Source organism: Anarrhichthys ocellatus, unplaced genomic scaffold (genome assembly GCF_004355925.1).
Source record: "Anarrhichthys ocellatus isolate YVR2014 unplaced genomic scaffold, GSC_Weel_1.0 scaffold36, whole genome shotgun sequence".
Taxonomy (NCBI): domain Eukaryota; kingdom Metazoa; phylum Chordata; class Actinopteri; order Perciformes; family Anarhichadidae; genus Anarrhichthys; species Anarrhichthys ocellatus.
Window position 1 is genome coordinate 2235074 of NW_022280066.1, and position 14198 is coordinate 2249271.

Below are 14198 nucleotides of genomic sequence, written 5' to 3' on the forward strand. Positions count from 1 at the left end.
TCCAAATTTCCTCTAATTGAGGACAATGCAATTGAAATCTGTCTGCCTATCTATCATAGGATATGTGACAGAAGTCTCCTTTTATCTGATGAAATCATATAGCTAAAGTACTGTATATGTTTTAACAGAAATCTCCTTATTTTCATAAAACTACAACAGATTGCAGTTAACTAGGTTTTTTTTTTTTTTTTTTTGCAAATTTGCTTTCACATACAAAACAAAAAAAAAAAAAAAAAAAAACAAAAAAAAAAGAATCTAAATTGTTTAATGAGAAGGAGTTTTTGCCCAGACACATTACTTCTCATATCACAGTGTACTCTCCCCCTTCACAAATCCATAGAATGAAATGATCCTCCCATAATGTAGATCACATACATCTGTAACGGGTTGTATATGGACCCAAATGCAACACACCAGATTCCAGGGATCTTTGGCTTTATTGCAACCCTCCAGATACAGCAGGCAGAGTTTAATCAGAGTCAGGATCAGAAGGCTGGTGGGTTTACTGGGAGTCAGGCAAGGCGGGTAGAACAGGGGCAGGCAGGGTCGGTAACCACAACCAAGCCGGGTGGGCGGAGGGGCCCTGGAGGAGGGCTAATATTCCTCCGACATCTCCATCCTCTCCTCATCATCATCAGAGGGTGAGTTGTCCTGGCCAGAAGGCGGCTCCTCTTCATCCTCCATAACATCTGAAGCTACAGATGGAAGAGAGGGAACAGAGTCTAGCTGGGTAGCCACAGTGGGCACAGGACCCTTGGAGGGTTGGTCAGGATGGCGGCGGTGAAACTCCCTGATGAGAGGGGCATCCAAAATGTGCCGAGCTGGGACCCAGGATCTTTCTTCTGGACCATAGCCCTCCCAGTCGACCAGGTATTGCAGACCTCTCCCACGGAGGCGGGAACGAAGCAGGCGGCGAACCGTGTAGGTAAGACCTCCATCGATGAATCGAGGTGGCGGCGGAGGCGGAGGCTGTACAGCAGGAACCAGTGGGCACTCTCGAACCGGCTTCAACTTGGAGACGTGGAATGACGGGTGGACCCGCATGGTTCGGGGAAGCTTGAGCCTCACTGCTGCTCGATTGATGACCTTCAGGATCTCGAATGGCCCAATGAACCTGGGTGCCAACTTCTTAGACTCTACCTGCAAGGGTAGGTCCTGGGTCGATAGCCACACCTTCTGACCAGCCTGGTAGATGGGGGCTTTGGAGCGACGCCGGTTGGCCGCTGTGGAGTTGGCTGATCGGAGGAGCGCAACTCTGGCCTCGGCCCAGGTACGGCGGCAGCAGCGGATGAAGGCCTGGGCAGAGGGGCAGGAAACCTCCTTGTCCAGGGCCGAAAACAGTGGCGGTTGAAAACCGTAGGCACACTGAAATGGGGACCTCCCAGTGGCAGAGCTGGTCAGGGTGTTGTGGGCGTACTCCACCCACAGGAGCTGCTGGGACCAGGACGATGGATGCTTGGAGACCAAGCAGCGTAGAGCCGTCTCCATCTCCTGGTTCTTGCGCTCAGTCTGGCCGTTAGATTGCGGGTGGTATCCAGAAGACAGGCTGGCTGTGGCCCCGATGAGTGTGCAGAACTCCCTCCAGAACACTGACGTAAACTGAGGTCCCCGGTCAGAAACCATGTCAGTGGGGAGACCATGGAGCCGGAAGACATGCAGCAGGACCAGCTCAGCAGTCTCTTTAGCCGAGGGGAGCTTGGGCAAGGGTACAAAGTGGGCCATCTTGCTGAACCGATCTACCACTGTCAGGATGGTGGTATGTTTGTTGGACAGTGGTAGACCGGTAACAAAGTCCAAGGAGATGTGGGACCAGGGCCGATGGGGCACAGACAGAGGTTGCAGGAAACCAGCGGGAGCCTGGTGGGATGGCTTGTGCTGGTTGCAGACAGGACAGGCGTTGACGAACTCCCGGGTGTCTTTCTCCAGAGTAGACCACCAGAACCTCTGCCGCAGAGCATCCCTGGTACGCTGGCTCCCGGGGTGGCAAGTGAGTTTCAAGCTGTGGGCCCACTGGAGGACGTCGGACCTCAGGGTCTGAGAGATGAACAGGCGGTCGGGAGGGCAGGAGCTAGGACCGGGCTGGTCCTCCAGTGCGGCCTTGACTCTCTCCTCTACCTCCCAGGTGACTGAAGCAACCAAGACAGGGGCAGAAAGGATATTGTCATTGCAAGGGGTGGAATCCCCCTTATCAACAAACTGGCGGGACAGGGCGTCAGGCTTGACGTTGCGGGTACCAGGCCGGTAACAGAGGGAAAAGTTGAATTGGGTAAAAAACAGGGACCATCTGGCTGGCCGAGAGTTCAGTCTCTTGGCAGACTGAATGTACTCGAGGTTCTTGTGATCAGTCCATACCAAAAAGGGCAGACTGGTCCCCTCAAGCCAGTGACACCACTCCTCAAGGGCCAGTTTAACAGCTAGCAGCTCTTGGATACCAATGTCAGTTCCTTTCAGCAGGTGAGAGCCGCCTAGAAAAGAAGGCACAGGGGTGGAGTTTCTGGTCGCTAGCAGCCCGCTGGGATAGGATGGCCCCCACCCCAACATCGGAGGCATCCACCTCCACAACAAACTGTCTCTCTGGGTCAGGGACTTGGAGGATAGGGGCAGAGGTAAACCGGGCCTTAAGGTTCTGGAAGGCCTCCTCAGCCGAGGGTGACCACTGGAACAGCACTCTGGATGAGGTAAGGGCCGTGAGTGGGGCAGCCACGGTGCTATAGCCACGGATGAACCTCCGGTAGAAGTTAGCAAACCCCAGGAATCGTTGCAGCTGTTTACGTGAGTCAGGGACGGGCCAGGACGTAACAGCTGACACCTTGGCTGGATCCATCTGCACAATCCCTTGTCCCACGATGTACCCCAGGAAGGAGACAGATGAGGCGTGGAATTCACACTTCTCTGCCTTAACGAACAGAGAATTCTTTAGGAGGCGTTGAAGGACTGCTTGGACATGGTGAATGTGCTCCTCTCGGGACCTGGAGAAAATCAGAATGTCGTCAAGGTAGACGAACACCTGTTTGTTTAACATGTCTCTCAGCACATCATTCACCAGGGCCTAGAAGACAGCTGGGGCATTGGTGAGACCGAAGGGCATGACCAGGTATTCATAATGTCCAGTGGGGGTGTTGAAAGCCGTCTTCCACTCGTCACCCTCTCGGATCCGGACCAAATGATAGGCGTTACGCAGGTCTAGCTTGGTGAAGATGGTAGCCCCCCGCAGCAACTCAAAGGCAGAGGAGATCAGTGGGAGTGGGTAGCAGTTCTTAATGGTAATGTCATTGAGGCCCCTGTAGTCAATGCAAGGCCTCAGTGACTTGTCCTTCTTTCTCACCAAGAAGAACCCCGCACCAGCAGGTGAAGAGGGACGGATGATCCCAGCAGCTAGAGAGGAATTTATGTACGCCTCCATGGTCTCTTTCAGGTGCAGATGAGGAATACAGGTGACCCCTGGGTGGAGTGGTACCTGGTTGCAGGTCAATGGCGCAATTGTAGGGGCGATGTGGAGGCAGAGATGAGGCCCTGACCTTACTGAATACCTCCCGATAGTCATGGTATTCAGTAGGCACCCCTGACAGGTCCAAAGCAGAGCTGGAACAGACTGACTGCCGGGGTGCAGCAGCTTGTTTCAGGCAAATCAGGTGACAGGATGAGCTCCACCCCAGGATGGCTCCTGTGGCCCAGTCTATGTGGGGGTTATGGCGGCAGAGCCAGGGGTACCCCAGGATTAATGGATGCTGGGGTGACTGCAGGATAAGAAACCGGATAGTCTCATGGTGGTTACCAGACAGGAGCATACGGACTGGCATGGTCTGGTGAGTCACTGTCCCCAGTAGGTGGCCATCCAGGGCACTGGCAGGGGTACCCGGTTGATACCCAGCTGAAGGGCTAGGTTCTCATCAATGATGCTGTCATCAGCGCCAGAGTCAATGAGCATAGTGAGGGTCTGGGATCCATTCGCGAGCAGAAGCTGAATGTGGCAAAGGGGTCTTTGGTTGGGAGAGAGTCTTGTGGTCCGGCTCACCAGTACCTACCCTACTACTGGCGAGCCATGCCCTTTTGCTGGGCACCGGGATATAAAGTGACCAGCCTGGCCACAGTACAGGCAAAGATTTCCCCGGCGGCGGCGCTCACGCTCCTCTGGAGTGAGACTGGTGCGCCCCACCTGCCTAGTTTCAACTTCCCCAGGTTGAGGCCCTGGGATGACACTGGTGTTTGCTGGAGGACCTCGAGGCAGGGTGGAAAGGCAGCTATCTGTTTCTCCCTTGCGTCGCTCCTGTCGCCTTGCCTGGATGTGTCTGTCCACTCGGGAAGTCAGTTCCAATAGGCCATCCAGGTTAGCAGGTAAATCAAAAGAAATCAGTTCATCTTTAATATACACGGCTAGTCCAGCCAAAAAGGCATCACACTGTGCTGCCGAGTTCCAGTCGCTAAGGCGTGCTCTCGTGCGAAACTCGATGGCATAGTCAGCAACTGTCCAGTCTCCCTGACGCAGACGCTCCGAACACGTGCTCTGCCTGTCAGGTGGTTGATGGTGAAGGCTACTTTAGCTTCCTCCGAGGCAAACGTGTAGGGCTGCAGGGAAAACAAGATGGAGCAGTTTGTGACAAATGGGTTGCAGCCCTCAGGTTCTCCAGCATAGCGCTCTGGGGTTCCTACATGGGGCTTGTGTGCTGGGGCAGGCGTCGGAGGAACAGGAGGAGGAGCTGAGACTACAGGCTGGGTCAGGGCTGCTGTTAATTGTTGGACCTGAGCAGCTAACGCAGCCATAGCCTGCTCCTGGGCTGCTGCTGACTGACGTGTCTCAGCGGCGATGTGGGTCATCAGCACCTCATGCTGCTGGAGAGCCCCCTCGATCCTCTCGAAACGGCTCACTGGTGCAGGGGTGTGTGCTGGGTCCATGACTGGCCAGATTGTGTCTGGGAGGCAGGAGTCTATATAGGGGCTTGATTACTGATCAGAGGCAGGTGAGTGAACAGGTGAAGGGAGTTTAGACTGATGAGGAGGGAGTGACTGACAAGAAGAGTGAGGAGGGTGTGGAGCTGAACTGTGACAACATCAGTGTCTGTGAAGTTAAACAGTCCATTCTTCCCCCTTGTGCTGAGGGTGACTTATTGATGGATTTATTAAGTTTACAGTGGTGAAAAACTATTGTTTCTAGGTTTTGGGAGAAGTATTTTCTGAACACAAAAGGATTGTAAATGAAGCCGGCTCCGACTAGGAGTTTGCGTTTGTTCCATGATGTTTGGAGAATAAGCTCGGAATTAGTTGCATGTTGGCAAATCTTCTAATGAATGGCTTAGCGGTTGTTTCCCTTGCAGATTATTCAGTTGAGTGGACTGAAGAGAAATCAATTACTGCAATTTAACTTCCATTATTTATCCCAGTTGAGGAAAAAAAAACGACCTTACACGACAACATGCCTCTATTAAATCCATAGGGTCAGATTCAATTCCCAGAAATGTTATTTTTCTGGGATGAATCTCTCGAGGAGGAAGGGGGGCTCCAGAAATGAAAAGACAAGAGAAAATCTGTTTTTACAGACCACCGCTGCTTTCTCAGCTCCTTTGATTAGCATTAATGTTGCACTGCGGAAGTCTGCCGGCACAACTGTCACAGCTCCTTCCACACACACACACACACACACACACACACACACACACACACACACACATATACAGAGATATAAAGCTATATCTCCCCCTGCCTGCGTAATTCTAAAGGGAACCTTTTTTTCTTTTAAATTAAATGCATGCTGATTGTTATTGCGCCCTCCCCTCCCCGCGTGGAATATTCGGCAGCGAGGTAAATGTCACTAAATAAGTGCCACACTTTCTTTCCTCAGTGGCTGTTAGGAGGCTTTTTGCATGCAAAATAAAAGCACGGAGAAGGAGGAGGTGGAGGAGTGTTCGTGCATGCGTCTGAGTGCGAGCGCTTATCAGGGCACAGCAGGGGGACCGGACATATGTCGCTCCTCTCATTACAGGCCGAGAGCAGCGATAACGGGGCGGTTAGTGGCGCATTTGAAATGGCGTACAGCGGCAGTCGTGGCGATCACACGGGGGGGGGGGGGGGGAGGAGAAGAGAGAAGCGGGTCGGGATGAGGATCACCACGGGACCCGCCGCTAACGCACTCCAGTCTGTCATTCAGACGGCCTCCGCACCCACACACACACTCACACACACACACGCACTCGCACACACACGCACAGTGGCAGCAACAACATGCTTTATTTAAAACGCTCTGACTCCGCAGCCTTTCCCATTGTACTTTTACACAGCTCTGCTTTAATGCCGTCTGGGAAACAGCATGCAGAAGTGAAAAGGGGATAAAAGCTCGTCTACGTGTAAAAGAGTCTATTTTACATTCTGTGCCGCTAATTGAATCCGGAGCGGCTGCAGTTAAACTGAATGGCATGTGTGATGTGCACTATTGGTGGTGCACTATTAGGCTGAATTGAATTTGCACGGTCGGCTGGTTGCACAAGTAATATGAGTGCTTTTGTAAGTAGGGATAATATTACAGGTCCGGACTCATTGAGGGTTCACACAGAGGAGACGCTCTGTCACCGAAAACTACCGCGTGTTCAGACAGAGTCACACGTACGCAATGTTTACATGCAGGTGTAAACAATATGTCAATCATGGGATCTTTGCTCACATTGGAATTACGTGTTGTTGCTGTAGATTGCCCCTCTTTACTTCATAACTCATCCAACAGTGTAGGATTTAAAGGGCCAGTTCAGCCACATTACAGGAAGCTCAGTATCTTTCACATCTGCATCCCAGAACAGCAGGGGGGGGGGGGTCAGTTCTCAATATTCTAAGATGTTTAAATAGGAAAAAAAACACTTCAGGCTTTACTGTTTCTATATTTCATCATTATAAAGTGTTAAAAGTGGAAAACTAGAATGTAACAAGAGTGTTTCAGAGGCATATCACTGTCAGCTGTGTTAGTTTTTGTAAAAAGTTATGAAAACGAATATTGGACAGGAGGAGAACATTATTATGGCTGTACTTTATGAATCCCTAATCTCTAATACAATACTCTTATTGTAAAATATAAAATAAAATAAACAAAAAGTTAATTCCATGGTTTGGTCCATCCCAATTTTGACACCATGGCTACGGCCTTGGTGTCATCGTATTACCCAAGTGACCCGGGTCACATGATGTCATCTTAAGTCTCTTTGTGGGATTTCTTAGAAATAAGACAACATGTAGAACGCCATCAGACGTATCCTTTAAATGCAAAGAATAACTTAAGTACACTGGATGTCTGGGAGGAGGCTTGTTAAACGGGAGCTGTCCCAAATTAGCAGTACTTCAGGACCAAAATACCGAATATTATAGTATGGATCTGTCCACTGTAGAGAAAGAGCTTTGAGGAAAAGGAGGCAGAGAAGGAAAAGGCGTTGTGTAAAAGAAGGATGTCATGTGAAGATTTAAGAGTTTGGGTGTTCTCTGCTAATAAAGGACTGAAAAGAGCACTCAAGTTAAAGATCCTTCATCACCAACTGGATGTGCCATTTTAGGATCACTCCACCTGTCCTGTCCTACAGGAAACGGTAGGACATCAAATTCAAAAAGTCCAGCTCATAAATTAAAATTTCCCAGCCCAAACCCCACACCCACCAAAAACGGTCAAAGACAATGTTTTTCTATTTCAAAGATCCAAATGTGAACCAAATGTGAGACAATGATGCATGTGTGAAATGGCGCGTGAAACTGATGTTTTTACATGTGTCTATATGTATCTACCCATGAAATGCTGCTCCACATGTTGTGCTTTACAATAAATTCACATGCTTTTTTTTGAAAGGCTTAATATCCTATATTTGGTATGTACATGTTTACTTGTACGCCCCAGAAAGCACAGAAGACCAGACCTCTGTGTGCAGGGCTGCACAATTAATTGAAATTTAATCAAAATCACAGTTGCCTGCTGCAATTTTCAAAAATCTCAAGAGGCGTGATATTTGTTGCGGGTGACGTGTCTGTCAAAATCTCATTTTAGATTAAATATGGTCGAGCTGATCACACACCATGTTCTATCGACTTAACACCACGTCTGTGTTTGGTGCAAATCTCTGCTAAAAATCACATGTGTTCTTCAAAGGAAATGAGAATAATGACGCAGAAATGATCATTCCCTCTTCAGTCAGTCAATATACATGTCTGCATAACCAGCAAGTCAGTCCAGACAAGAAAGACAAGTGTCGTATGTACTTCATGCACTGTGAGAAGAGCACCTTTTTGCTCATTGCTATCATCTCTTTTTTAACATTCATTCATTACTGTGTTGCTGTGTAAGCACTTGTATTTCTGTTTTCAGTGTGATTCTAATTCATTTGATCCTAAAGACCAAAATAAAAATGAATCACATTAAAACAAATGATGGTGCCGACAGAGGATCCCTGAACACAGACGTCCTCCATCAGAACGGCAGAAAAGATTCCCCACATTCAAGAAATGTTGAAAAGATGATTGTGGTGGCTATAGCCTGTTATTATGTTGACGCCTTATTTTTAAGGGTGATCTTTTAAAAATATACCGTCATAAATAATTTCCACAAGCAACCTGTGCCAAATCCTAAATTGACATAATTCTTATGCTCCGTGTTCTTCTCTCTCCTCCCTCCAGTATTAGCGCTGATAGAATCACATAGTGAGAAACATTCAGCAGAGAGTTAGATGTGCAACACACAGATCAGACGTTCACACTCTCTGAAACACACACACACACACACACATCCTTCCAACCAAGCACTCGCCACTCAGCCTTGAATGTGTACATTATTTTTGACATCAGCCATTTAAGGGGACGGTATATTTTACACAAAGTGGCATTAATTAAGTCGCTAAAGGCAGGCGATCATGTATTTCAAAAGCAGTGCGGACAACAAAGGCAGTGACAGTGGGAAATACTGGAAGTCAATTAGAATTTTATGTACATTTTTAGATCTCCCTCTTTTTTTTTTAAATGATAAATGAAGTTACTAATTTCGTCTGTGCTCTTTCTAGACACTGCAGCTTTAATTGCTAATTGTTAACAGCGAATGAATACATTTGCATATTAATTAGCTCCCAATTTACATTTTTAATTTGCCGCCTTCAAAGGGTGTGAGATAAAAGGTCGTGTTATTTTAAATAATTTATCCTTTATTGCGGAAAAGATGCTGAAAGGAAAATGTGTACGTGTGTGTGTGTGTGTGTGTGTGTGTGTGGGGGGGGGGATGTTTAACCCCTAAGAGCTCTGAAAATGCATGTTAAAAATACATACAATATATATTTATTCATAGATATATATTTTGTCAGTTAATTAAATGGGCACAGGATAAAAATGGTGCACTCAAACAGTTTTTAATACAAAGCCACCTGGAGAGGCAGAGCAGCTCTGGACGGTTGAGTGAAGAATCCAGTGCACCAGAGAAGACTTCTGTGGAAGTCAAGTTTGAAAACCAGACCCCCCCTCTCTCTCTCTTCGTCTTTGTCTCGTCTTCTCCTGCCGCCTGTGTGTGTGTGTGTGTGTGTGTGTGTGTGTGTTAGAGGAAGGGAACGCTTTTCTTTTTATCACTCCATTTTGTCCTCTCTCCCTCCTGACACATCAATTGATTTGGCAGCCGGCGCCTTCGGTTTCCGTCTTTCACCACGAGGCAGCGGCGAGCGGAGAGGGAACGAAGTTCAGAAATTCATTAAGATGAAAAACAGCCGCCACTGTATTTATTGTGAGGAGGAAGTGCTGTGTATGTGTGTGTGTGTGTGTGTGTGTGTGTGTGTGTGTGTGTTTGGGAGTGTGATATGTGTAGCCAGCCAGCCAGTTGCTTGCACATTCTTGCCGAGCGTCGTTCATTGGCTCGGTGCCACAAACCGGTTTCACAAGCCGTCGCTAGCCGGCCGCCAGCACACTGTGACAGTGTTTTTAGTTTTTTTTTGCTGTTGCAAAATAACAAATATTCAAAAAATAGGTGACAGCAACGTATACAAAGTCAGTGAAAGAGATGAGGCTGGACTCCCCAAACAGGCCTCTATACTCCAGCTGGAACATTTTGAAACTTTTCTTGTCCTCGTGCTCCGAAGCCAACCAGCTCGAGGTAGTTCTGAAAGGCTCCGCCCCCTGGTTTTACAGAGAGGGGGAGACAGGTGATGTGTGCCCAGCAACACTCACCATTGACAAGTCTGTAAAAACAAGATTCCTTCAAAAGACATAATCAAGCAGTAAAACAGCCCTGTGATGCATATGGTCCTCCTCAGGAAGCAGCATTTAGGCCCTGCTCGTAGTTAAATCAGTCACGTCATTGTAATATCTAATGACATGATTGTGATGAATCAAATAAGGAGCTCGGTGTAAAGTTGCATGTTGGGGTGAGAAGCAGAGCCTCATGCGGCACAGAGCCAGAAAACCTCCCATACATTTGAGTGTTTCACAGCTTTAATCAGGATAACTGATACAAGCATCTGCATGAATCTCTAAAGATGACACGTTATTCATACTGTATGTGTGTGTGTGTGTGTGTGAGCTCACATGCTCTGATGTAAAATGATGGCCCCGGTTATTTGTTTCTGCTGTAATACAATAATGGACACCGCTACATGTTACGGTGTGAAGGGGTGGAGGGAACCTGAAGACAGTGACAGCGAGGGAGAAGGGATCCACCAATCAGGTCCGAGAGTACGAATATGATATATTTGCCATGTAAGTGTAAGTACAAGGACAGAGTAACATTTGTGCAGAAACAAATATCACAGCCAAAACAGCAGCTTTCTAAATTGTATTTTCTTAATGTTTACATGAAGAAGCAAAGGACCGTATGTTTATTAATTGGAACTTTTCTAATGCACATGTTGCTTCTTCTTTTTATCATAATTGTTGGAGATTAATTCGATTTTTGTTTCTTATGTGACACATTTTTAGAATACCTCAAATTTCCAAATAAAAGGATGAGATATTAAAGGAAAATAACATAAATCATGCATTGGCCAATCTGTTGTGTGAAAGCTGTAGCACTGTATTCTGTTCTTTATATGAGTGGAGAGATATCATCAGCGTTGTCGTGATAACTAGATATCTGTACTGTGTTTTGTAGTTTATTAATACATCTTCAAATGAATGGATGCATTGCTAAAATACAATCCTGCAGTGCAGATTAAATACAAAGTAAAATGTCAAAAAGAGCCATGGATTGTTGTAATTTGTCAAATTAATACAATTTTAACCAATGAGGTGAAACTCCTTCAGCACTCCTTCCTCTCTGAGCTGACAGTGACAGAAAACCTGCTCTATTTATATAAAAGCACCGCATGTTAAAGCACATACACACACATACACACACATCCCCGCTCTGTATAATTGTGTATATGAGCATGTAGACACATTTAAGCATAAGTCTGTGTGTGTGTGTGTGTGTGTGTGTGTGTGTGTGTGTGTGTGTGCATGTGTGTGTGTCTCAGTTAAGATGATTACGGGGGGAAATTCAACCACCTCTACCAATTACACACCAGCCTCTTGTATACATAAACAGTGCAATTTATGTCCCATTGATCCGTCTAATTCTTTCAACAGGAGCACATTATGGCCGCCGTCTTTTTGTCTCCTGCCTCGCTCTCCTCTCGGCAGCACGAGAGGAGAGCGAAGAAAGCCTTCCAAGTCCTTTTGTGCTCCCCGTGTCCCTTTGAACAATGAATCATATTTAGCAAGGAGAGAGGAAACAAGGCAATGCTCGCGAAGAAGAAGGCAGCTGTTCAGTGAGCCAGCCGAGATAAGTCGAGGAGGGGGGGGAAGACGGAAGAGCCGGGGTTTGACTGTCGCGAAGGTGGACATGGCCCTGAGCAACATGGGGCACCAAACACCCTGTTTACTTTTCGTACCTCTTGTTACTGTACACCGCTCACATATTCTGGAATACGTCAGAGAACAGAAAGTAAATCTGCTCTCACATCCATTTCACCGGGACTTTATCTTGACACCCTACAAAACAACTGTTTAACATCTTTAAAATGTGCATTGTATTGTATGAATGTGCAAAACAACAATCAGATTCATACAAAAAAACATAACAAACACACAAATAAATTCAATAAAACCTAAACAATATGTTAAGTATGACTTCCATCCTGTGAAAAATACACAGAGGAAACCACAGAGACATATTTTTAATTTGTTCACATTTGGGGCCCCCTGGTGGTTAAGGGTGGCCTCTAATTAATGCTTCCACCAAGTGATATTTTCAATTAATATGAAGTTGTTTTTTTTCACATATGACAGTTGTCATGCTAAACATCCAAATATCTCCCAGAAGTGTGTTCTGACGGGACCGTTCTTTCAAACAGCATCACCAGACTGGAGACGTTTTCAGTGCAGCAGCTCACCCTCAACCTGCCCCTCATCAACGATCATCTGAGTCCCTGATACATTTAAATATCCACATAAATAACTTTCTGGTCGCTGTCAGAGAGAAACCTCTGTCAGGCCAGAGGTGAAACATGCTTCTATAGATTTTGAAAGAAATCAGCTTCATGTATCAGCTCAACCCTTCTCACAGTGATCCCATGTCACAGAATCTCATTTTACCATCATCTATAACAGGAGGCTTTAAAAAACAAAAAAATAAATCCATCTTCCCTTTCCTTGTTTTGATGTCAGTAGAAAAAAAAGAATCTGTGTTTTTCATCATCCGCACAAATCTGCCACCTCCGGTGATTGATGCAGTCAAATTAGATGTATGTGGAACACTGGCTCTGGCAAATGAACACATCAACTGATGACCAGCTGTTTCTAATTATTATACACTGGTTAATTAGGACGCCGTGTCACCATCAACGGCGGCGGTAAACTGTGTGAAATTCATAATTCATGCTCTGGCGTCCAATAAGCCTCCCTGATCAAACCGGTACAGCGTGGCATGGATGGAGAGGCCGTGCGGAAAGAGACTCGGGAGGGTGGATGGTGCACTGCTGTTGCCAAATATCTGTGTGTGTGCGTGTGTGTGTGTGTGTGTGTTCGCACCTTTCCCTCACACCTCCTGCTTCTGCCCCTCTTTCTGTCTCTCTCTCAGCAGGGTGTGTGTGTAGGTGGCGGTGTGAAATGTCTGGATCTCCAAGGTAAGCCTAACGCCTCACTCCTTCATTATTAAACATGATTGAGGACTTTATGTGACATTCATGATACACCGATTGATTTTGTAATCTTCTACATATTTAACCAACAAGGAATTATAGAGAATATGTAAAAAAAAATATATATATATATATGAGACAATTTGTGCACAAAAGATGATGATGAAATTGACAGTCGATAACATTGTTTTATATTTAAATGTATATTTTTTTACACAATGCCTTAGATTTAGTCCTAAAGCCGATGGCTGGATAATTCTACTCCTTTCTGATGCAGCTTCAGATTTTTGCAAATGTTTTGAAATTCATATGCTTGTGATTATACGATGATATATATATGCAACATAAGGCATATCATTAGTAAGAAAATAACACCAACAAACTCCTATAAAATATTTCATTTCCTAACCCCCAATTGTAGTCCTAATGCTTTTTTCTGGCCTTAATCCAATATTAATCTCAACCCCAGCACCCACTGAAACCTGAATCGGTGCCAAATCTTGAATTGAATTATGCATAACCATGACTCACATCTGAGCACATCAAATACTAACCCTGAACCCAAACTCAATTGGATTGCAACCTTTACATTCAACCTAATCTTCGTTCAAATCTGAAACCTAAACTAAATCAGATTCTAGTCCTTAAATTAAGCTAAACCTAATCCCAGATCAACTCCTAAATCCCAACTGGGATCCAAAGTAGTCACAAGTGAACACTGGATGGAATGTCTCAGAAGTATAGAAGTAGCAGCAGCAGACACATCTGCATACAGCAGCAGGGTAAAGTTGTGTGCGATGCCGTGATGGGCGTCACTGTCGTCACGCACTGATGACATCTGACTGCGGGTGTCGCTGCCTTATTATCTTGCCGACGCAGGGCGGATTAGAAAAATGGGATTTCAGATGGCTCTCCCTTCCACCCCACACGCCCTCTGCCATCGCTCAGCTAAGTGATTATTGTTAAAAAAAATCATTTTGGAAATAATTATGATAGTAATTATCATTTCCCCCTTCTTGGCCGGGGAGATAAGAATTAACCCAGCAGAGAGAGAGAGAGAGAGAGAGAGAGAGAGAGAGAGAGAGAGAGAGA

The 14198-nt window shown here is 46.2% G+C and overlaps 1 protein-coding gene across 1 annotated transcript in view; it reads left to right on the top strand.

The window, feature by feature from the left end:
• Positions 1–14198, top strand: part of LOC116393980 (protein phosphatase 1 regulatory subunit 37) — a 69131-nt gene that overhangs the window by 10394 nt on the left and 44539 nt on the right. Inside the window, exon 3 of the mRNA XM_031866723.1 lies at positions 13046–13091. Within this exon, the coding sequence (XP_031722583.1) occupies positions 13046–13091 (46 nt within the window). The remainder of the gene's footprint in view (positions 1–13045; positions 13092–14198) is intronic.